The 25,197-nt window shown below is 34.8% G+C and overlaps 1 protein-coding gene across 1 annotated transcript in view; it reads left to right on the top strand.

Annotated features, from left to right (window-relative positions):
- The window catches only part of LMNTD1 (lamin tail domain containing 1), a 425,473-nt gene extending 403,877 nt beyond the window's left edge, over positions 1 to 21,596 (top strand). The window contains exons 3-7 of the mRNA XM_035028059.1: positions 6,024 to 6,210; positions 6,946 to 7,065; positions 9,087 to 9,301; positions 9,915 to 10,086; positions 17,957 to 21,596. Coding sequence (XP_034883950.1) covers positions 6,024 to 6,210; positions 6,946 to 7,065; positions 9,087 to 9,301; positions 9,915 to 10,086; positions 17,957 to 17,965 — 703 coding nt within the window. The 3' untranslated portion in view covers positions 17,966 to 21,596. The remainder of the gene's footprint in view (positions 1 to 6,023; positions 6,211 to 6,945; positions 7,066 to 9,086; positions 9,302 to 9,914; positions 10,087 to 17,956) is intronic.
- The last annotated feature ends 3,601 nt before the right edge of the window (positions 21,597 to 25,197 follow it).

Below are 25,197 nucleotides of genomic sequence, written 5' to 3' on the forward strand. Positions count from 1 at the left end.
CTGATAATAATGATGTACTAACCTACTTCTTCATTACATTAAGGATCTATTACCAAAACTTTCAGTCTGAGGGTTTTTATCTTGTAATACCAATGAACTGAATCAAGTTCCCTGAGTCTTCCTAAGTTTGTCTTTTAAAAATTTAGGAGATCCTAAATGCTCACCCCTTTGCCAGACCCCTCACAGCTATGAATACAGATGCCAATCTGTATGGAGAATGTTAGGTAGGTGTATAATTGAAGAAGTGAAACTCTAAAGGTAATTTTAGCAAACTTTAAAGTTGTAGAAACCTAAAGGCAGATAAGTAGCATGAAGCTGTCAAGAAAAACCCAAGAACTAGATAAATCAAGACTTAAATGATGGAAAGTCATTGTTTTTTAAAAAAGTTACATAGCCATATGTCTCTTCAATCTCTTTACAAATCAGTTCCATGCAAAAACTCCTGACAGAATGATTGGTACATCACTCTACACTCTCATCAAATAATGACTTATAAGCAGAGGCTTCAAGTCACTTTCCTACTAAAGAAAAATGGGAAGGCTTATTGGAAAGAGAAAAAGATAACTATTAAAGTCTGTGTGATAGCAGTTTAACAGCCCTGCCTCTGTAAATTTCTATGTACTATGTGAGAAGTATTTTCCTATAGCTTTTGGACTTATATCAAAAGGAAGGCAAATGAAGTGACTACCTCTGATATGGATGATTTTATTTTTTCTTTCATATGAGCTAATTTATTCTTCTTATGTACATAAAATAAAATTTTAAGATCAACAAATAAACAGTTCACTTAAATAATGAAAGATTTTTGAAAAGCAACTATACATATTCCATTACATGTATGATAACAAAGGAATAACTGAACTATTCTAGAGTCTTATCTGTTTAAAAGCAAAATTCAAAATAGTGCTCATCTCCCATGCAAAAAAAAGCAAGTCTGAAAAACAAAAAGACATCTTGTTAAGAAATTAAAACATACCACAGAGGATTCAATAACAGTAGAATAAGGATGACATAGAGGAATTCTAGGGATTTCAAAGAATAAAATGTTATATCCACAATTTAGTAAGAACCATAATGGTAATGCAAAAGAAAAGTCTACAAATGTAAATTACTCAAAAGTGAACCTCTACAAAACAGGCATTCTCATACAATGCAATGAGAGTATGAAGTGAGACCACTATTTTGAAAACAATTTAGTTGTATATTGAGATTCATGGATGTTTACATCCTCTATTCTCATAATTCCTCTTCTAGAAGAGGAAACTCAGAGTGATGGCCTATATTTGGAGTCACTTTTCTCCTAAAAACTGTTGTTAATTTGAAAGCAGCAGCTAAGAAGCTGAGAAGTTAATAATATATTGGCAGTTTCATAGGACCAGGTGAATAAAAATTGGGTTTCAGGGCCTATCCAGAAAGAGGGTAACTGATAAACAACACAGGTTTTCAGCTGGAACTTCAAAGGGTCACCCAATAGTAGGGCTATATTCAATATAGGCCATCCTAATTGGAGCTGAGGCATAGCATCAAATCATTTCACACCCTGGTTTGATTAAAGTGATTTACCCCCAACTTAGATGGCTGCCAGAAGCTAAAGTAAATCCTTTATGGGTTGAGAAAATGCTATACGGAGTCTTAAACTATCTCTGAAGCTTTTTTTTTTTTAATCTATAATACTAGGCACTAAGTAAACAATAACAAGGCATACAACTGAAAAATCTCTCCCCGCCCCCCGCCAAAAAAGAGAAAGAAAGAAAGCAAAAAGAAAATCCATAAAAGAAAAGAAAATGTTTACTAATCATATATCTGATGGGACTAGTATCCAGATGATATGAAGAACTCTATAACTCAACAACAACAAAAAGAGAAGCCAGTTTAAAAATGGGTAAAGTGCTGGGTGTTATATGCAAACAATGAATCATGGAACACTACATTGAAAACTAATGATGTAATGTATGATGACTAACATAACATAATAAAATAACATTTAAAAATAAATAAATAAATAAATAAAAATGGGGGGGGGAGTTAACCAAAAACTAAGGTTAAAATGGACACTAAAAACAGGCCTTGGTGGTACAGATATTATTGTTATCTGACAGGGATTTTAAAATAACAATGACTGAGTATTCAAGGAATTAAATGACAAGATAGAACTGGAAACTAAATATTTTATTGGTTTATTCTTATTAAATTATCAAAAGGAAATTCTAGAACTAAAAAAAATCCAATAAGAGAAATTACTATTTCAGAAGTAGATGGGTTTAACAATATATTTGATGCAACAGAAGAGAGAATTATTGCACTAAAACATTCTTAGAAGAAAATACCCAGGCTGAATTGCAAAGATATTAGAAGAACAGAAACAAGCATAAGGATAAATAGAGAAAGATAAAAAAATATATACCTACTTGTAATTGAAGTTACTTAAGGAGAGGAGACACAGATTAAGGTATAACAGTACTAGTGGAAATACAGCAGAGAAGGTTCTCAAACTAATGAAAGACATCAAGCCACAGATGCAAGAAGCACTACCAACTCCCAGAAAGATAAAAGATGGAAAAATAAAAACCCAAACCTCTGGGTGCATATTGGAAAAACTTCTATAACAGAAGACATAAGAGGAGTGCCGGGGTGGCCTTAGTCAGTTAAGCCTCAGTCGGTTAAGATTCTTGATTTTTGGCTCCATGCTGGGTGTAGAGCCTGGTTAAGATTCTCTCTCACCCTCTTTCTCTGTGCCTCCTCTCCAACCCCCCTTTAAACAAAGAAACAAACAAACAAATGAAAAATTCAAGACATAAGGAAAATCTTAGCCAGAGAAAAAGGAAACCTACCTTCAAAGGAACAATAGAAGATTGGGAGTGGTTTATCATTAAAAAAATAGAAGACAGAAGACTCTGGCAACATTTCTGGCACACAATTTAAAAATTTATAAGTGGATATTAGTTTTCTATTGCTTGCAATAACAAATTATCACCATTATAGCAACTTAAAATAACATGAATAATATTCTTTTATTACAGCACAGTTCTTCTTCTAAAAATATGTGTATATATATTTAAATGCTATTTTATTTAAATACTATGAACTCAATCATAAAAATGTAAAACAACCTTATAGAAGTGGAAAAAATAATATGAACATGGAATTCACAGAAGAAAACTGGGTGGCCAATAAATAGCTTATTCAATTGCACTATAATCAGGGGAAAATAAGTTAAAATAACAATGAGATACCATTTTGTACCCATTGTATTGAAAATATTAAGAAGTCTGAAAATTTCAAGTGTTGGTAGGAATGTGGGGAACAAGAAGTACTACTAATACTTGCATAGACAGTGGGTAAAACATGCAATGGTATGAAATATCACATGTTAGGATAAATCCTTTGTGGTTGAAGTTCAAGCAAACTAGGAAGTGGGAAAAAAAGAGATTAACAAGGCTAGCAGATTATGTAGGGCCTTGTTTTCATGCTATGAAGTTGGTGTTTTCTCTGGAAGGAAATGGTCAGTTATTGCAATATTTATCCTTGCTCTGGATAGCAAACAAAGACTGTTCTGAAAAGAAAACAGAGAATAGTTAGGAGGGTACAGAACTGGAGAAACCAGTTAGGACACTGTTAAACAATATCACACAGAGGTGAGGAGGATCTAATGAAGACAACAGCAATAGATGGAAATAGATGGGGAAAAGAGGATGGTTTATAGAAGATAAAAGGATAGAATCAATAGTATTTGTCACAGATAAGGCAAGAAAGTTAAGAGATTGAGAAAGTAATTGAAACTTCAGACATGGCCAACAGGATAAATGATGATGCAATTCACTGAAGTAGGTTTCCCACCCTTCCAAAATGATGAATTCAATTTGGGGCATGTTGATTCAGAGGCATCTTTGGGGTCTGTGGTGGTCAATTTTTTCTATGGGTCCAAAGCTTAGCAGGAAAATCTAAGGAAGAGATTTAGATTTAGCAGTCATCAGTGTATTAATGGTTACTGATGCCCTGTTCATAGGTGATATCACATATATGGAATGTGATGAGAATAAAAGATGGTTAAGGAAGAATCCCAGGGATCAATGTCTGAGAGATAGATGAAGAAGAAAAATCTGAAAAAGAGACTAAAAAGATAAAAAGAGAGAGAGAGACTGAAAAGGAGCAACTAGACAGAAGGAAAACAGGGACTTGGGTAAACAAGGAGAGGAGTTCCAAAAAAGAAAGCATATCTGGTAAAGGCAAATACCACAGAGACATTAAGACAAAGACTAAGTTAGTGGGAATGTAAGTTGGTGTGGCCACTATGGAAAAGAGTATGGAGGTTCCTCAAAAAATTATCATATGATCCGGCAATTCTACATCTGGGTATTTACTGAAAAATGAAAACAATCTCAAGAGACAGATATATGCCCACCCTTGTCTTCATTGCAGGCTATTTAAAATAGCCAAGATAATGGAAGCAACCTAAGTTGCCCATTAATAAATGAATGGATAAAGAAGATGTAATATATATATATTATTCAGCCATAAAAAAAAGAATGAAACCTTACCATTTCCAACAAAATGAATGGACCCAGAGAATATAATGCTAAGTGAAATAAGTCAGACAAAGACAAATACTGCATGATTTCACTTATATATGGAATCTAAAAACAGCAACAACAAATGAACAAACAAAACAAGACAGAAAAAGACTCATAGATACCGGAAAAAAACTATTGGTTACTAGAGTTAGGAGGGGCCGGGGGCAGATGAAATAAACCTATTTCACTAATGAAATATTAGTGTCCCTCGATTTTTTTTTTTACCATGACTTTCAGTAAGAAATATGTAGCCTTATCATGAGAATTAAATGAATATCTACAAGTTCACAATGCCTTCCCCAAAATATTTGGGGACTTGATCTGTTTCAAAATTCAGAACTTGGGGGATTTCAGAAAAGTAATATGATGACTAGAACACATATTATGTAACACCCCATCAGGGCTTAGAAAAGTATCCAAAATCAAACATTAATTTGTCCACAGCCAAACATATGAATAATTCACACAAACCACAAATAAAGACTATAAATAGAGGCCCCAGTTTCAGGTCAGATTTTGCCACCAAAGGAATTCAGGTCAGATTTTGTTTCAAATGTATTCTTTTCCAAGTTTTTCTTTAAATTCCAGCTAATTAACATTAGCATTACAGCTAATATTAGTTTTAGCTGTAAAATTTAGCAATTCATCTCTTATATACTACACCTGATGCTCATCAAACATCAAAAGCATTTTTTTAAGTTTTGGGGTTTTTCAGAACTTTATGGATTTTGGAATTGTGGATATGAATTTGTAGATATAGATGTAATCTTTAAAAAGTGCCCAGCACATAATAAGTATTGGTTATTACTATTGGCATTTCATTTTTAAAATGACAGCTATAACCCACCAAATGGATTTCATGATGTACTATTAGGTTGTGACCCACACTCTGAGAAATGCTAACATATAAATGTTTATTAGCCTACTCCCTGGTACATATTAGGCTCTCAACACATGTTAGAGGGAAAAATTACCATCTTATATTTGCATAATATTTTAAGTTTGCAAAATTCTTTTAAGCACATAGTTGCTATTTATCTTCACAGTAACTTTATCAGAAATAATCTAAATGGTTTACCTTTCCTCTTTATTTACTTGATAGTTTCACGTCTCATGCTTTTTTGAAGAATAAAAGGAAATTTAAATAATGATAATCACATCTTCCTATGGCATTTATACCTTGACACTTTTTAAGTTTTCTTTATTATTTATACTTTGGCACTTTTTAACTTCCTTGTGAAAGAGATAATTTTGTTGCACAGATAAATAGAACTAAGAGATCAAACCATATGTCTTAGGTTATAAAATACACCATTTCTGTGTAGAATGTGTCCAGTAGAATACACAGCAATTTAAAAGTTGTACTTCTAAAGCATGCTATTCAGTTCTTAAAATGAGCTAAAGATACATTTCTCTAAAGTTACCTTATAATCTTTGTGCTTTATTTTTTAGTGCTCTTGGAGACATTAAAATAGCTGAAGTAAATTTCAAGGGTTTATTTGTGAAACTCATTAACTCTTCCCTTGACAAAGAACTGGAGATTGGAGGTCATATTCTCCAGCAAAATATGAATGGACAAACAGTCTCTTTGTACCGCTTCCCTCCGAATATCATAATGCAGGCCAATTGCACAATAACAGTGAGTATAAGATATAAATGCTATGATCTAGAATTTTACAGGAAAAACTCCTTCACCCAGCCAGACTGGCTTAGCACCAGTTTCTTCATCACTCGATCTCTAGGTAAAATGTGATTCCTTGTTGTTTGTTACTTGTCCCACTTTGTCCATCCCTGAATGTAAATTAATGCCCATAATTAAATTTCCATGGCTTTCCTCAACCGGGTGTACAATACCTTTTGGGATTTTTAAAGATTTATTTATTTATTTGAGACAGAGAGAGCGGGGGGGAAGGGCAGAGGAAGAGGGAGAGAGAGTCTTAAGCAGACTCCACGTTAAGTGCAGAGCTCACTCTCATAACCCTGAGATCATAACCGAAGCGAAACCAAAAGTCGGTGAGGTAACTGAGGTAACCGACTGCGCCACCCACGCGCCCTGAATACCTTTTGTTTTTATGATTCAACTATTAAAACAAAATACCTAAGTTCCTAAAACTAAGCAAATATAATCCTTAAAAGAAAAACAAAGAGATTGTTTGCTTAGAGAACAGGTAATTAGCTGGTGCTGGAAGGTTTCCTCTCTTTCTTGTGCTTTCCTTTAAACCATGTACAGTTACACAGCTTGACATTATATATTATACAGTCATATTTTAAAACCTCATTTGTTTAGAATGATACATTGCAATGACCCTCTGACATATACAAAACTATATGGAACTCAAATGGCATTTGTCATTAACAGACCATTTTCTTACAGGTGTGGGCAGCTGCATCTGAAGCAAAGCATCAGCCACCATCAGATTTTCTTTGGAGAGAACAAAACAAGTTTAGAACAAGCCCAAATTGTACAACGATTCTGTGCAAACCTAATGGTGAAGTCAGTGTCCTATTCTTAACGATAAGTTTTAAAAGAAGAATGGATAGCTGTCCTTAGGTTCCCCTTCTCTTCTTAGCTGACTCAAGTACTTTCCATCCTTAATAGCTTAAACCATCACTAACTGCAATAACATGTCAGGTAAATCAACAGCACCCTGTTCCCAGGGCCAAAGTGCCAAAGAGCTACTTTTAATTTGGCAAAAATAATTTTTGTGGCCCATATTTCCAAGAAGTTACTTCAAATTTGAGTCAAGGATGGATTTTATTTATGATACTTAGACTGAAGAGTGGAATAAGAAAGGAAGGTACCACGTAGAGATCTTTTCTGTTCATTTATTAATTTCTCAAATATTTGTTGAGATTATTCTCTATTCCAATGGCTGTAATAAGTGCTGAGAATGTAATGTAGAATAGGACATGATATCTGCTCTTAAGAGACTAATATTCTAATGATAGGATCCATAGTCTAATTTGTAACAACTATACATTATTCACTATAAAATTAAGTGTATTAGTAATAATTTTGGGTAACTCATTCCCAGTATTTGACAGTTTTATATTTTCATTCTACCTTTTCCTTAGCATAATATGAGCATAAATATATGCCCAAATACACACTAATAAAGTTGAAAGATATCTTTGTTTACAACAAAAAAGTTATTCCTTTTGCAAAACCATTCTTTTGATTTTTCTTAAATACCTGCCTCCTTATTTTCTTACCTCCAGTCTTACTTACTGTCATATAACTACTAATCCAGATATTATGTTGATTGGAATCTATCTCTCTGTCTTGCTTGCTACATTATACCTCATGCTTAGTTTGACTCTTTCTTTAGAGTAGACTTGCTAATTTATTAAGAGCCATTTAATGTCTTTCTGTAAGAGCAGCAGTTGTCCTTAGATAGAGCACTCGTTAGATGTAATTTTGAAGCCTTTACTCACCTTTAGATCTTTTAGTGGGCTCAAAATGAATTTTATAATACTTCTAATGATTTTCACTGTTGGGAAAAATAAGGTAATGTGATCTAAATTATTTACTCAGGCTCATAAAAAATCATTGGCAAAACTCTAAGGCATTCTTATTTCAGACTTTTCATCATATTTATCCACCCATTTATTCACTCTGCAAACATGTTTGGGGTTCCTACTTTGTATGCACACTGTTCCCAGGCACTGAGTGTTGAACCAGACAGATCAGGTCCCCAAGATCCTGGAATGCCCATTTGAATAAGTTGTCATTCTCTGCAACGGGATTAGTCTTTGTACTTACACTACTCTTTTTACTCTGGTTTGAACTACTTTGCACATATAGGATCGGATTATTTCTGCAGGGTGATGTAAACACAAATAATTTTATTTGCTAGTAAAAGAATGAAACTGACCAATTCATTCATATGGGAAACATTTACATATGTTTAGTGTCTGCCAAGCATTATGCTAGGTGCTGGGGAAAAAAGAGCATAACTATTGCATGGTTTCTGTCCTCAGGAAACTCAGAGTCTAGTTAGTCTCCTTAATAGTTCCACCTAGGATTCTAACTCAAAAAATGTGGTTTCCTCTCCATGTCTCTAGTTCTACTGCCCATTTCCCCATTTCAAATAAGACCTACATACACACATATACATATATATGTAATATCTTAAATATTTAAATTTTAATGATAACATTACAACTACTTTTTGCATAGTTCTTTATAGTTATGAAATTTAGTAGTTTAGCTGAATCTCACAACACCCTCATATAGCAATTCCCTACTATCACCCCCCTCATTTCACATATGAGGGCACAGTCCAAGACAGTAAGTGACTAATCTGCCTGAGGTTATGCCCCTTATCATTTTCAGAATTGGAAACTAAGGCCAGGATGTCTTACTACATCCTCATTGTGTTCCACTAATTTACACACAGTAGGTAAGTGACATTAAACTGTTTGACTTTGAAATGTTATTGCAATAAACCTATGACATTAAAAAAATCTATCTAACTGCATTGATATTTCATATTAATGAATCATTTTTGTTAGGCTGTTGCCTGGTACACTCCTATTCACTGGAAGCAAGCGTGGGAGAAATTAGAGACTGACATTGAATTTGACAGACGCTCAGTAGTAAGTACAACATCTCGAAGGCACGTGGTTAATTGGCCAGCAGCTATAACTACAACTAAAGAAAAACAAGATAAATGTAATAAAGATATCTCAAAATATCAGATGGAACGAGTCAGAGTTTTTCTCAAAAGGTAAAAGTTGCTTGGCTTTTTTTTTTTTAATTGAGTCCTTCCCACAATTAGTAACTGAGCAAGTAGAAATGACTGGGTGACAAATAGATACATGATGAATAGGTAAATCAAATAAAAAAATCCTATTTCAAATAGGACCATAAAAGCCATAATACTTTTTGTGTTTTATGAAAAACACAGAGTAAGCAGGGTTATAGTCATGGAACAGTAAAGGTGGTGACTTCTACTAGGCAATATCAAGACCCCTCTGGCCATTTCACTTCTTAGTGGCACTGCTGTTAGAGGCAAGGCTGTGGAGAGGTGAAGAGATGAAATTATCACCATGTCTTTAGCAGTGTTTAGGTGGAGGAAGAGGTACATCATCTAGAAATTTCATCTTGGATCAAGAGCTGGCTTGTGGCTTAAAGTGCAGAATTTATGTCACACTTATCTAGGCAAATGCTTCTGATGTTATAAAAGTGCTGCCAAAAAAAAAAGGTGCTGCCCAAAGGTCTAAAAAAGCCATATTCTCTGGTCTTAAAACATGCTTTCACTTTAATTGAACCTTCATTGCTAATTCCACTATATAAGATACCTTTTGGGTTCACTTTTGGATTAATTTTTTTTTTAACAGAGAAAAAGAAACCCCACCAAACCCTTTGCCCAATAGCAGCCCTTGGTGCCACAGTCCCAGTGTCCCTGCACATCCCTACGGTACTCTGATTGAAACTTGCAATACGTGCATGACTGAAAGCAGCTTAGATAGACAGCCGAGGCCTCAGTCATCCAGGCCTGATCCAGCCCAGGTAAGTCAAAGGGATACTTACTCCAGTGGAGAGTTAAGGGATGTGAGGGTGTGGGGAGGGAGGGCAAGAAAGGAGGAGGGAGGGTGGGGGAGGGAGGAAGACCTGGTGAAAGGGGTTAAGTGGTAAAATTCACTAAGGACTAAAAACTATTCATATCCTCAAGTATAGATGGCTTCTAAAGCAAATATCTGAAATCATTCACTTACATTTGTTTTAGCACTGTGTCTTCTACTGTTCTTGATAAATGTCTGTTGAATGAATCAATGAGTCAAAAGAATAGTGTGGCCAACAACAGTATATAGGATCCTTGAAGTTTGGTCAAAAGTACATTTGTTTTTCATTAGGCAGGAAAAACTGGCCCTACAAAGTTATGCTGTGTTTAAAGATAAATCCATATTTTCCAAACACATTCTAATTTAATCCCAAATTCTTATTCTTTTTCAACAAGAAGTTTCTTATTTAAGTCATCTAAAGTTTTCAGAGTTGTGTTATTAACCCAGGATCTGTGAATGGATTTCAAGAAGTCCCTGAACTGCTGTATTTGGTACATAAATGTGTGCCTATATGCTGTTTCCTGGGAAAAGAGTTTCATCAGGTGCCCCCTAATGTTTACAGGAAACTAATGAAATCACAATGCCAGATCCTAAGCTGTGGAGAAAGCCTGTTTCATACAGGTGCTATATCCTGTTCAAGCTATAATGATTTGCAAACTTTTATTTAGTAGAAGGACGCTTTTTTAAATGAAATCTTGGGCAGACGCAATATATAAAATGGATAAAAGCAAGCCTGTCCAAGTTGAAGAAAAGATAGCAATTCCCACTGCCCACTACACCCTTTTTCCATCCCATCTTTCCTTGCTTCATCACTCCTTCCCTGTCATCTTTGAGGCACCTCTCTGGAATCACAGAATTCTATACCACAGTATGAAAACCACTGTGTTAGTAAACCAACACATAATTGGAGGTAGCCCCCAAAATAGTAACTTTTAGAAGTGAAATGATGAAAATTATGTAAAGTCCTGAATATATTCCATTTCATAAAATTAAATAACCTATATCTTTGTGCTTGAGTTTCTTCATCTGTCAAGTAAGAGATTTGGTCCAAAATTTAAAGAGTTCTTTCAGCAATAATTTGTACATATAATTTTATGTATAGTACACATAGATACACACTTTAGTACATTACAACTTAGATTTGAGACTCACAAAAAGTACGTGAATTATGTTTTTCTCCAATTAATGATAGTCTTCATTGGGACTATTTGGGAAACAACTTGTTTCCCAAAGAAGTTTGACTTCAAATTTTCTTTTTTTAGTTTTTTAATTCAACTATAATTAACATAAAGTGTTATATTAGTTTCAGGTGTACAATATAATGATTTAAATTTCTGTGCATTACTCAGTGCCCTATATGATAAGTGTACTCATTATTCACCTATTTCATCCATCCCCCCACCCACCTCCTCCCTGGCAACCAATAGTTGGTTCTCTAAATTTAAGAGTCTGTTCATGAATAGATATTACTCTAAAGAAGACATAGAGATGGACAACATGAAAAGATGCTCAACATCACTCATCATCAGGGAAATGCAAATCAAAAACACAATGAGATATCACCGCACACCTGTCAGAATGTCTAAAATAAAAAACTTAAGACACAAGTGTTGGCAAGGACGTGGAGAAAAAGGAACAAAACAAATGAACAAAGGGAAAAGGGACAAACCAAAAAACAGACTCTTAACTATAGAAAACAAACAGATGGTTACCAGAGGGAAGTTGGATGGGGGGATGGGTGAAATAGGTGAAGGGGATTAAGACTACATTTAACTTGATGAGCACTGAGTAATAGATTGAACTGCTGAATAACTATATTATACGTCTGAAACTAATACCACACTGTATGTTAACTATGCTGGTATTACAATAATTTTTTTTTTTAAGATTTTATTTATTTGACAGAGAGAAACACAGTGAGAGAGGGAACACAAGCAGGGGGAGTGGGAGAGGGAGAAGCAGGCTTCCCGTGGAGCAGGGAGCCCGATGCGGGGCTCGATCCCAGGACCCTGGGATCATGACCTGAGCCGAAGGCAGACGCTTAACGACTGAGCCACCCAGGTGCCCTACAATAATTTTTTTTAAAAAGCATCTTTTTGTCTCTTTTATTCTTTGTTCACATGTTTTATTTCTTAAATTCCACATATGAGTGAAATCATATGGTATTTATCTTTCTCTGACAGACTTATTTCACTTAGCATTATGTCCTCTAGATCCATCCATATTGTTGCAAATGGTCATTCATTTTTAACGTTGAATAATATTCCATTATATATATTTACATACACACATACTATTTCTTTATTTATTCATCTATGATGGACACTTGGGTTGCTTCCATATCTTGGCTACTGTAAATAATGCTGCAATAAACCTAGAGGTGCATATCTTTTTTAATTAGTTTTTTTCATTTTCTTTGGGTAAATATCCAATAGTGAAATTACTGGATCATATGGTAATTTTATTTTCAATTTTTTGAGGAACTTCCATACTGTTTTCCACAGTGGCTGCACCAATTTGCATTCCCACCAACAGTGCACAAGTGTTCCTTCTTCTCCACATCCTCACCAACACTTGTTATTTTTTGTTTTTTTTTATTTTAGCCATTCTGACAGATGTGAGGTGATATTTCATTGTGGTTTTGATTTGCATTACCCCGATAATGAGTGATGTTGAGCATCTTTTCATGTGTCTAGTGCCCATCTGTATGTCTTCTTTGGAAAAATGTCTATTCAGTTCCTATGTCCGTTTTTCAATTGGATTATTTGTTTCTTTGGTGTTCAATTGTTTAAGTTCTTGTTTTTTTTGAATATTTATTTAAATTCCAGTTATTTAACATACAGTGTAATATTAGTTTCATGTAGAATTTAGTGATTCATCACTTATTTACAACACCCAGTGCTCATCACAGAAAGTGCCCTCCTTAGTACCCATCACCCATTTAACTCATTCCCCTGCCACCTCCCCTCCAGTAACCATCAGTTTGTTCTCTATAGTTAAGAGTCCATTTTCCAGTTTGCCTCTCTTTTTTTCCTTATGTTCATCTGTTTTGTTTCTTGAATTCCACATCAGTGAAGTCACTTATTTCACTTAGCATTATACTCTCTAGCTCCATCCAAATGGTAAGATCTTATTCTTTTTTATGGCTGACTAATATTCCATTGCATATATATACCACATCTTCTTTATTCATTCATCAGTCAATGGACATTTGGGCTCTTTCCATAATTTGACTATTGTTGATAATGCTGCTATAAATATTAGGGTGCATGTATCCCTTCAAACTTAGTAGTGCAATTGTGGAACATAGGGTAGTTCATTTTTAACTTTATGAGGAATCTCTGTACTGTTTTCCAGAGTGGCTGCACCAGTTTGTATTCCCACCATCTGTGTAAGAGATTTCCCCTGTATCTGCATCCTTGCTAACACCTGTTGTTTCCTATGTTGTTAATTTTAGCCATTCTGACAGGTGTGAGGTGATGTCACATTATAGTTTTGATTTGTATTTCCCTAATACTTCCTTTATGTTTGTTATTAGCTGCTTTATGTATTTGACTGTTCTCATGTTGGGTGTGTAAATATTTACATTTGTTATATCTTCTTGTTGAATCGTTCCCTTTATGATTACATAGTGTCTTTCTTTGTCTTTTGTTATGGTATTTGTTTTAAAGGCTATTTTGTCTGATATGTATTGCTGCCCCAGCTTTCTTTTCACCTGCACTTGGATGATAAATGCTTTTCAGTCCCTTCACTTTTAATTCAAATGTGTCTTTAGGTCTGAAATGAGTCTCTTGTAGGCAGCATATAAATGGGTCTTGCTTTTTTATCCATTCCATCATCCTATATAGTCTTTTGACTGGAGCATTTAGTCCATTTACATTCAAAGTAATTAGTGATAGGTAAGTATACTTACTGCCATTTTGTTATTTGTTTTATGGTTGTTTTGTAGTTCTCTGTTCCTTTCTTCTCTTGCTCTCTTCTCTCACGTTTTGCTGGCTTTCTTTAGTGATATGCTTGGATTCCTTTCTCCTTATTTTTTCCATATCTATGAGTGGTTTTTGATTTGTGGTTACTACTACGTTTATATATACTATCTTATGCATATAACAGTCTACATTAAATTGATGGTGGCTTAATTTTCAACACATTCTCTACTCCTTCCCCTCCCACATTTTAGGTATATAGTGTTATATTTTCCATTCTTTTATTTTGTTAATCCCTTATCTGATTTTTATAGTTATACTTAATTTTACTGCTTTTGAGCTTTCTACTTTTCTTACTCCTACTTTTGGTCTTTCCTTTCCACTCAGAGTCCCCTTTAACATTACTTGTGGGGCTGGTTTAATGCTCTTGTGTTCCTTTAACTTCTGTTTGTTTGGGAAACTTTTAATCTCTTTTTCTATTCTGAATGATAGCCTTACTGGATAGAATATTTTGGGCTGCAGGTTTTTTCCTTTAAGCACTTTAAATATATCATGCCACTCCCTTTTGGCCTGCAAAGTTTCTGCTAAAAAATCCACTGTTAGCCTTATAGGGTTTCCCTTGTATATAACTGTTTTCTTTTCTTTTTGTGCTTTTAATATTCTCTCTTTCTCACTACTTTTTGCCATTTTAATTACTATGTGTATTAGTGTGGACCTGTTTGGGTTGATCTTGTTGTGGGCTCTCTGTTCCTCCTGGTTTGGGATCTGTTTTCTCCCTGATTTGAGAAGGTTTAAACTATTATTTCTCCAAATAAATTTTCTGCCCCTATTTCTCTCTCTTCTTCTTCTTGGATCCCTATAATACAAATGTTATGTTTCATGGTGTCACTGAGTTTTCTGTCTATTTTCATTTTTTATTATTAGTTTTTTTCTCCTGTTCAGCTTGATTGTTTTCCATTACTCTGTCCTTCAGGTCACTGATCCATTCTTCTGCCTCCTCTAGTCTACCCTTTATTCCATCTAGTGTATTTTTAATTTTGGCTTTTGAGTTTTTCATCTCTGATTGGTTCTTTTTTAATGTTTTCCGTCTCTTTGTTAAGGGTTTCACTGATGTTTTCTACTCTTTTCTCCAGTGCAGTGAGTAACTTTATGACCATTACTTTAATTCTCTAGCAGGCATATTACTTATCTCCATTTCATTTAGCTCTCTTGCTGTGATTTTGTCCTGTTCTTTCATTTGGGACGTATTCCTCTGTCTCCTCATTTTGTCTAACTCTTTCTATATGTTAAGAAAGTCAGCTATATCTCCTGCTCTTGAAAGTAGTGACCTTATAAAGAAGAGATCCTGTAGTGCCCTGCAGTGCAATGTTCCCTGGTACTTCAGGAGTGCCTCCTATGTTTGTTGTGTGTGCCCTATTATTGTAGCTGAGTCACACTCGCCTTCATTCCAGTTATCTGCAATGACTCTATGCCTGTTGTGGGCAGTGTTTGGTCCCTGTGTTGTTAGTGGGCCAGTCTGGGGCCACCTTGGGCTTGAGTTGAATCAGACCAGTTGTTTTCCAGCACTTCAGTAGCACCAGGCTTTCTTTTGTGTTGCCCCCTGAGAAGTTTTGCTGGTGGTCAGGGCCTGTAGTCAGACCTGATAGTTGCCCCAGCCCACTGTGGGGCTTCATTTTGACTGGTTTCTTTCATTATCTTTCCCTCTCTGGTAAGAGTCACTCTGCAGTGGTCCTGGTCCCTGCTGAGGCTGTTTGTACCACTTTGGATGGGCTCCAGCCAAGGGCATATTGGAGGAGGGAGGTCCACAGGAAAACATGGGGGTGGGCTGAGGTGCCAGCAAGGGTCATGCTGGTCTGCTGTCACCCAGGAAAACTGCCAAGGCTCATCAGGTTGAAGGGGATAGATCCAAAGAAGCTCACAGGGCCCTGGCATGCAGTGTTAACAAGGTTGCCTCTGCTGTGGTAGGGGACTGTTAGCCACTTTGGAGAATTCCTGTAGAGGCTGGGTGCATGGGCAGGTCCATGCAGGAGTGGGGTATGCTTTTAGCAAGCTAGGTGGAGAGTGTTGGCACTGCACTTGTTCCCCCAGGCATCCATATATCTCGGCTGGGGTACAGCCACCAGCTCTTTTGCTCTTGTAGTAGTATCCCAAAGATCCCTGCCTCTCCAGTACATGCTCTGAGATTAGTAAATAAATCTTCTTGTATATTCCAGGCATTTTTCAAACTGCTGCTTCTATGCTATAACTTAGGAGGGCTGTTTGTTGTGCTATCTCTATAAGGGCAGGGACTCCACCCTCCCAGCTATCCCAGAGCTGAGCCACTGATTTTTTAAGTTCCAGGTATTAAGCCCCACTGATTATTACTCCCCTGTGGTTTTCAAAGCCAAATGTTATAGGGATTCATCTTCTCCATGTGTGTTCCCTGTGCCTGAGGTCCTTGGTATGGGGTCTGGTCCTCTCCCCCTCTCTATGCTGGGTGGCATCCCTCCCTCCCTGGGAAAGTCCTATGGGTCTGCTTGGCTCCCAACCATGTCTCCACCCTTCCTACCCTCTTTGATGTGGCTTCTTCTCTACATTTAGCTGTGGAGAGTCTGTTCTGCCAGTCTTTACATTATTTTCTTATTTGCACTGATGTAGGTGTTATTTACTTGTATCTGTGGGATGAGGTGAGCTTAGGATCCTCCTACTCTGCCATCTTCCTCAGAAGCCCTTTACCATTTTCTTATGTTATTAAATTGACTAGGTTCTCTGATATATTATGGAATAGTTCCAATGAGCATGACAATCTTTGGCTTGTTTCTACTCTTGATGAGAGTGCTTCTAAAGCAACAACAGGATGTTTGCCAAAAGTTACCACTTATCATTTGATCTGCTGACAACTTATTCCCATTGGAATTAGCAGAAATTTGGGGGAATGTTCTGGACTTCTAAAATATATGGGAATTTTATCCAGTGTGATAGAAATCACAAAATGCACAAAGGCTCCAGTTAACTTAGTGCCTACACATTATAGAAGGATTAAATAAGATATGAAATTCATTTTTCCACACTGAATGTTCACAACAAACTAAAACACACACAAAAAACTACTCATACAAAGAAAGTATTCCTGATAATTATGGAATTATGAAAGAAGGTTTCATCAAAGCCCCTTATGAAAAAAGCCAAAAATTGTGAATAGATTCTCCTGAAGAGTCCTTTCAGCTATCCTACCAAGGGGGAGAGGGCATCCACTGGCCCTTCATTCCATGAAAAACCAAATTTCTTGCCATAATTGCTCTCATTTTCTCTGTTAGAAACATACTTACTCCCATAACCTCAGAGATCACCACAACTTTTATCAAAAGGCTGTCAATATACCCTTCCCTATCTTAAGAGAATTCTGATGACAGATACCCATTATAAGTCCCATTATTACTTCCATTTCACAGATAAAGAAAGTTAGTGATAGAACTAGGAAATTTTCCCTCTTTGAAATTTTTTTAAAGCTATAAAATACAGAAAGTTGCAAAAGATACTCCTCTGCCTACTGCCCCAACTGAAAATGTTAATATGTTGTCATATTTGCATCAGTGATTTTCTATTTTAAAAGACATAAATATTATTTGTAAAGCAGAATTCCCCTGTAGTTCCTTCTGTGATCCTTGTCTCTTCCCCCTCTCCCTGAACTTGGGAGGTGGTGGTGTTTTGTATTGTGTTGTTGTTCAGCTCAAATCTAACTTGAAATTCTGAAATTTTTCCACTCTGAACTGTTGAAGCTCAGAAAATTTATCCATAACCATTAATATATCTTCCAGACCTAGAACACATCATTCCTTTTAGTATGAATATGTATTAAAGATATGTTATCAACAAACTTAAACTATTTCTATTATTATTTCTTTACTTTAACAGAAGAATTGAAGGAACACTGAACAAAAGAAAGAGGAAGAGAACATTGGCAACTATGCAAAGCATTTTCTACCATAAACAATTTATTAAAAAATGACTGAGTGCTATAATGAATCGCAGTGCTAAGCACCAGAGACACACACACAAAAATAAGGCACCCTCTTTCTAAGGAGAAAGACATCTAGTAAAGCAACAAGAGTAGTAGGGTAATGACTTTCGAATATTTTTTACCATAAACCACAGTAAGAAATATAGTTTATATGATTTTTCAATATACATATACAGATGTACATATGTAACTGAAACAAAAGTTTCAAAAGACAATACTTAATTTTTTGAACTATTTCCTACTCTGTTCTATTTCATTTTAAGTATCTGTAATGACCCTCTAAATATATTTCATAACCAATAAATGGGACAGGATCTGCCCTTTGAAAAACATTGTTTTAGAAACATTTATAAAGTGAGAAGAGAGCAATTGAAAAGGCAACTTAGAGGAGATGTATTTGAACTATGATATTGAAGGATGAATAGAAGTTATTCAGGTTGAAAAGAAAGTGGACAAAGCATTCTGAATAAAAGAAACAGCATATTTTAAAAGCATATGGAGATAAAAATAAACCCTTTGTGTCTAGAGAACAGTGAGAAATTGTATCCAACTGAAACAGATGTTAGTCTGGGAATTTTGGTGGGTACTAAATTTTAAAGGTCTTTGCACACCATTATGTGAAAGAGCTTAGACTTTATCAGGTAGCTAGGAGGAGACACTGATGGTTTATAAGCAGGTGTCTCATATAGACAGATCTATTTTTGAAAGAGAACTTTGAAAGCTATATGGGAAATGAAATGGAGTAGGAAAGATTCTAAAATCTATATCTTTAGCCTAACCCTCTAATCTGAATTCCTGATTCATGAGACCAATTGCCTATAATTTCTTAGATGTCACATGAGTGTCTCATTCCTAATATTTACAAAATTTATCTCATTATCATCTCTCCCTCAACGTTTGTCATTCCTCCTTTGCCCTATATCTTAGCAAATGCTATTCAGAAATCCTAGGACCTGAGACTCTTTCTCTACTCCTTTCCCTTTCTCAACTCCCACCTACAATTAATCACAAAATCTTATTTATTTATCTTAACCTCTTCACTTTCCTGGCTTAAATATTTTCATTTTTTTCTCCCATTGTACTCATGATAAAGCTCAAACCCATGAAATTGTTTATGTGTCTTGTAGCCTGGCCCAACCTATCTCATCAAACATTCATCTTGTGTTCTATGCCTCAACCATCTTGAAGCTCTTTTAGTTCCTCCAGCATGCCATAACTACCCCTAGGCCTTCACAAATTCTGTCACCCATCTCTTCACATGGATAAATCTTATTCATTCTTAACATTTCCACTTATATGTCCCTAACTCCAAAGAGTCCATCTTCTGGCCCCCACCAAATGCGTTTTATGTTCCTGATATGCCTTCCCCTATCATACATAGCACTTACTGAACTCTATTATAAATTTTCTTTATCCCTGGACCATAAGCTCTGAAGGGATAGAAATAGCTTTTATACTGCTCACCTTTTTGTCTCCTGCACTAAACTCAGTGCATGGCCCATAATAGTTGTTTAATACATGTTTGCTGAAGGACAGATGGAAAAGGAGATACTGAAGGTTTTTAAGCAGGTTATAAAAAGATATTAAGAATAAGTAGGTCTAATAAAGTTATAATTTGTGTTCCACAAGGAAAAGAAGAGAAAGATTTGGGCAGAAGTAATATGTAAAGAAATAATGACAAAAATTGTCAAAAACTGATGAAAGACACCAAGTCACAGAATCAAGAAAAGTAAATCCCAAGCAACACAAAGCCAAAGGGAACAACACCAATCTATATTATAGTAAAACTTCACAAAACCAAATAACAGAAGTCGGAAGATGATGGATGATAACTTCAATGTGCTAGATGTTAAAAGAACTACTAACCTAGAATTCTATGCCTAGCAAAAATATACTTCAGAAAGTGAAGGTAAAACAAAGGCATTTTCAGGCAAACAAAACTAAGAGAATTCAAGGACAGCAAACCCACAATAAGGAAATACTGATAGAAGTACTCCAAGAAGAAAGAAAACAATCCTAGAAGGGATGTACAGAGATTTAGGAAGAAATGAAGAAAAATGGAAAGAGTCAAACATGGATAAACATAAATGAATATTCACTATACAAACAATGCCAATATTTCCTCATAGAGATTAAAATTTATATAGAATTTAAACACACGACAACTGTGTTAGTTTCCCAGGGCTATTATAACAAAGTACCACAAACTTGGTAATTTAAAACAACAGAAATGTATTCTCTCACAATTCTAGAGACCGGAAGTCTGAAATCAAGGTGTTGGTAAAAGCTATACTGTCTGAAAGCTCTAGAGGATTATCCTTACTTCCCTCTTAGCTGGCAAACCTTGGTGTTCCTTGGCTTCTGGATACATCAATCCAAACCTGCCTCCATTTTTTAATGGCCTTCTCTCCTATGTGTCTATGTCTGTATTTCCCTCTTCTTATAAGGACACTAATCTAGTATGACCTCATCTTACTTAATTACATTTGCAAGGACCCTATTTCTAAATAAGGTCACATGCACAGGTTCAGGGGGTTAGGATTTCAACATGTCTTTTTGGGGGACACAATTTAACCCATAACAACAGCAATAACACATAAGTTGGGAGGGGAGTAAATGGAGTTAAAGTGTTCTAAATTACATATTTTGTCCAGTAAGTTGTAAAAGTTACAGTTTATATTAGTCTTTAGTAAATCAAGGATGCATGTTTTATAATCTAGGATAAACACTAAAAGAATAGTATAAGAATGTCATGTTTATAATCTGATATATATCATAGTTTCATTACCATTCAGTCCAAAATATACTCTAATTTCCAATGTGATATCTTCTTTGATATATGGGGTATTTGGGGATAATATATCACAAAGTGGGTTTATTTCAGGAATGCAAGGTTGGTTTGAGTTTTGAAAAGTAATCAAGTAAACTTATCATTTTAACCAAATAAAGAGAAAAATTATACAACCATTTCAAAAATATAGAAAAAGCATTTGATAAAATTCAGAACCCACCTATGAAGAGAGAACCTTAGAAATTTAGGACTAGGAAGAATTTTCTTAATCTGACAAGTGTCATGTACAACACTCCTAAAATAAATTGTCATACTTAATGGTGAAGTTATGGAAGTTTCCTCCTAGAGATCCAGATAAAGACAAGAATTTTCTTTATGACAACTTCTATTCAACATTACACTAGAAGTCTGAGTGCAATAAGGCAAAAAAAAAAAAAGGACATACAAATACATACAAATATCTAATTACTTTATAATCTAGGAATTCCATTCCCAGGAATTACATATGCCTAACAAATATATACATATGTATACAAAAAAAAAAAACCACAAACACAATAATGATTATAACAACTGCATTTGTAATAGCCAAAAGCTAAGAAGCAATCCAACTATTCATTAGAAATATAATGGATAAATAAATTATGATACATTAATACAAACCCATAAGCAATGAAAATGGATGAACTACCTGCCACATGAATTAACATCAGTGAATCTCATAAGCATAATATTGAGCAAAAGATGCCAGACAAAAAGGAATATATGTTGTATGATTCCATTTATATAAAATTCAAAAACATACAAAATTAAACCATTGTGTTAAAGATCAGAATAGTTATCTCTGGGACGGGAAGGGGAGTAGTATGTGGAGGCTGCACAAAACTGCTTCTAGAATACTAATAACACTCCATTTCTTAATCTGAATAGTGTTTATATGTATCACTGTTTTCTCACTATTTTCATCATGTTGTGCAATTATGACTTGTGAATTTTTCTGCATGTATGTTATACTTAATAAAAGTATGTTATACGTTATACTTAGATAAAATTCTTCTTTTTAGAAACTTGATGACAACAAAAAAGGAAAATTTTATAAAGGAAAATAAACACAATTAGTTACAATAATAAGCACTGACAGCTTATACCTTGACAAGGAAGGAGAAAGAAAATCCTAAAAAATAGATTGATGAACTCAAAATGAGTATTAATAACACAAAGCTTATTTAGTATAGGACAAAAATAGTGTTACCTGAAATAAGTCTAAGCCCATCATTATATTGGAATGTATAGGGAATTAATTTTAATATAGTTTGTCATAGCTTAGTTATTTCCAGGAATATCTCTGGCAAAGATGGTTAATTACTGCCCCTAGACCATTGTTCCTTCAGATACAAGATGTACAAGTCCAGGGAAATCTAGACACATGGCCACCAAGAATAAAGCCTGTTTGACCTAACCTCTGCTGCAGCTAGACAGGACCATGTGTCTACATTCTGCATAATGGAATGTGTACAGAGATTATGTATGCAACTTCTGGATTATGCCCTTGGAGTTGTACTTCCCTGTGTCTCTTCTGTGCCATAATAACAGGTTGCAGCTTCCATCTTTCAAATCAGAGATGAAGCTGTGTGTTGGATGTCAGGATGGAAAGCCACACTAAATACTCTGTATCAGCACATCTCCAGACTAATGAAAGAGAAATAATTTTGTTTAAGCCATTGTTAAGTTGTGTCTAAAATAGATGCCCCACACCATATCACTACCATTTAGTTTCACTTAAACTATTGGTTAAAAAACACAAAAGTCACAGCTAGAAAAGACATTTTTAATATAATTAAGTACATTTAAATATAGAATGAATATTAGATATTGACAAATCATTGTCCTTTCCTCAGGTTGCTAATTGGGTTGTTTGTGTTGTGGTTATATTGGTTGTTCTTAGATTCATACAGAAATCTTACTTTTCAATGGTTTGGTGATAAAAGCATAAATAAATAAATAATGCAAATATGGCAAAATATTAACTATTGAATCTGGGTGATAGAGATATGTATCTGGTTGCATTAAGCTTTCATGTTTTCTTTATATTTCAAATTTTTCACAATAAAAATTTGAAAAAATTAGCAAGAAAGACATCTGTTAGAATGTGGTATGCACTTGGAGCTATAAGCACACAGAGGCAAGACCTGAGTGCAGCATAAAGGAAGTTCTCTTAGGAAGGCTAACCTTTGACAAAGCAGATGTGTTTGCATTGTGTTGCCACTGTTTCTCCTAGGTCTAGAGAGAATTTGCTTTCTTCTTGCTGAGATTAGTGTACAGATTATGGACAACTTTGTCAGTCTTCTGTAACTCAAGTTAAATGGCAGAAAGTAGTATGAAGATAGTATGCTACCGACATTGTTTTAAGTTGACAGTGTGTGTGTGTGCTGTTTAATGTATTTTATTTGCATGCTGTCTGATACACTTTTCCTATCATCTCTAGTCCATATTGTACCCTGTAGTGGGATTCATTTTAATTGTAGACTCTACAGCTGCTACTGTCTTCCATATAGATGTTATAATAGTAATAATAATAATAATAATGTTCCTTTGTTTCTGGAGGCTACAGAACCACACAATAAAAGCCAATCTGTTAGTAAACAAGGGAAGCTAGATCGTAGATAACATGTAAGAATTAAACATTTTTAAAATCTTACTACTGTGAGCTCTATATATCTTAAGATCACATTTATGGAATTTGACTTTGGTTGGACTGTGGGCAAGTACTCATTACAGTCCCATAGGTCTAGCTTATCTGTGCTGGGATCAAGGTATTTTTTCCCACAAGAACATGTTTCCAATCTGTAATACGGACAAAGGAAAAAAATATAAGTTTGAAATAAATTATCTTTAAGTATCCTCCATGTAAGTATTTTGTTCTCTTTATTGATGTTTATACCTGTATTACATTATTTACATTTATCAGATTACAAATTTGGAATGTTGAATGTCACATCTCTGTGATTTTTACCTTACTTATATACACTTATATAAATATATATGTATTTATATATATATACATATATATATGACAGTACTGATCAATAATATAATTAAAAATTGTATGAACTGATATATAGGGGGGAAATCTGACTATCCTTTAGAATCCTTCAGAACAGAAAAGGCCAATTACTTGAACCTCTTACAATCCAACCGAGTAGAAAATAATTAGTTGAAGGAACACTGAAAACTGTCAAGAGTTTCTGTCCATTTTTTGGTATCAAAATAATAGCAGCAAAATATCAGGAACTTTTTTATAAAGTAAAATTATAGCATGTATTCAAGGGTAATGATTTTTCTCTTCTGTTGCTTTCAGAATTAAATTAAATTGTAAGATCACCATATTCCTTTTTCTATAAAATAGACAAAACCATTTACTTGTCTGTTCTTATAGGTAAAATAAAGGTTTTTTTAATGACTATACAAAAAATTCCAAGATATTAGCCCTAATGACAGAATGATTTGGTAACTTCCTGACTAGATCTCTTATTTCAAAACAGTTCAACGTTACACAACAGAAGTATTTTAAAGTAATTTACCTTTACTTAAGAACAATTATAATCTCATTTATGGATATATATGTCATTAATGAACCATTTCGTCACACAAGAAATACTATTTCAGGAAGTCAGAGTATTCTAAGATTAAAGTTACCAGGGCTGAATGCTTCAGGCTCAAATAACCATTAAGAAATTGCCATCACCCATCAAAATTGAAACAAACACCACTGCTACTGACAATCCTGTCATTAAATTTCAAGAAATTATAGGTGGGAATTTTCTTATAAATGTTTTTAGCTCCAAAATACAGTACTTTGGGGGCACCTGGGTGGCTCAGTCAGTTAAGCATCTGACTCTTGGTTTTGGCACAGGTCATGATCTCAGGTGGAGCCCTGCAGGGAATCTGCTTGAGATTCTCTCTCTCTCTCTAACCTCCCTGCCCTCTCTCTCTCAAATAAATAAATAAATCTTTTTTAAAAATAAAATACAGTACTTTGTTTCCTGAAGAACAAGCTTCCAGGGTGCAATTCAAAGCCTCCATCCTCAGGCTACTTAGTTTGGAAGGTCATACATAAAATAGTTACAAGGTTTATTTCATGCCAACAAATTGTACCAGAAGATGAGAAGTGATGAGCTAGATTCTTATTATATCTGAGCCACTGTCTCTAGTATGGAAAATATCTTAGAAGCCTATTTATACTCCAGGTCCACAACTTAGTATTCAGAAAGTTTACACTGTAATGAGCCAAACAGCATGCTGACTCACTGGATTCAGAAAACTATTAGTGACTAACAGAATCAT

This window comes from Mirounga leonina, unplaced genomic scaffold (genome assembly GCF_011800145.1).
Source record: "Mirounga leonina isolate KUSES-001 unplaced genomic scaffold, KU_Mleo_1.0 Mir_201, whole genome shotgun sequence".
In the NCBI taxonomy this organism is placed as follows: domain Eukaryota; kingdom Metazoa; phylum Chordata; class Mammalia; order Carnivora; family Phocidae; genus Mirounga; species Mirounga leonina.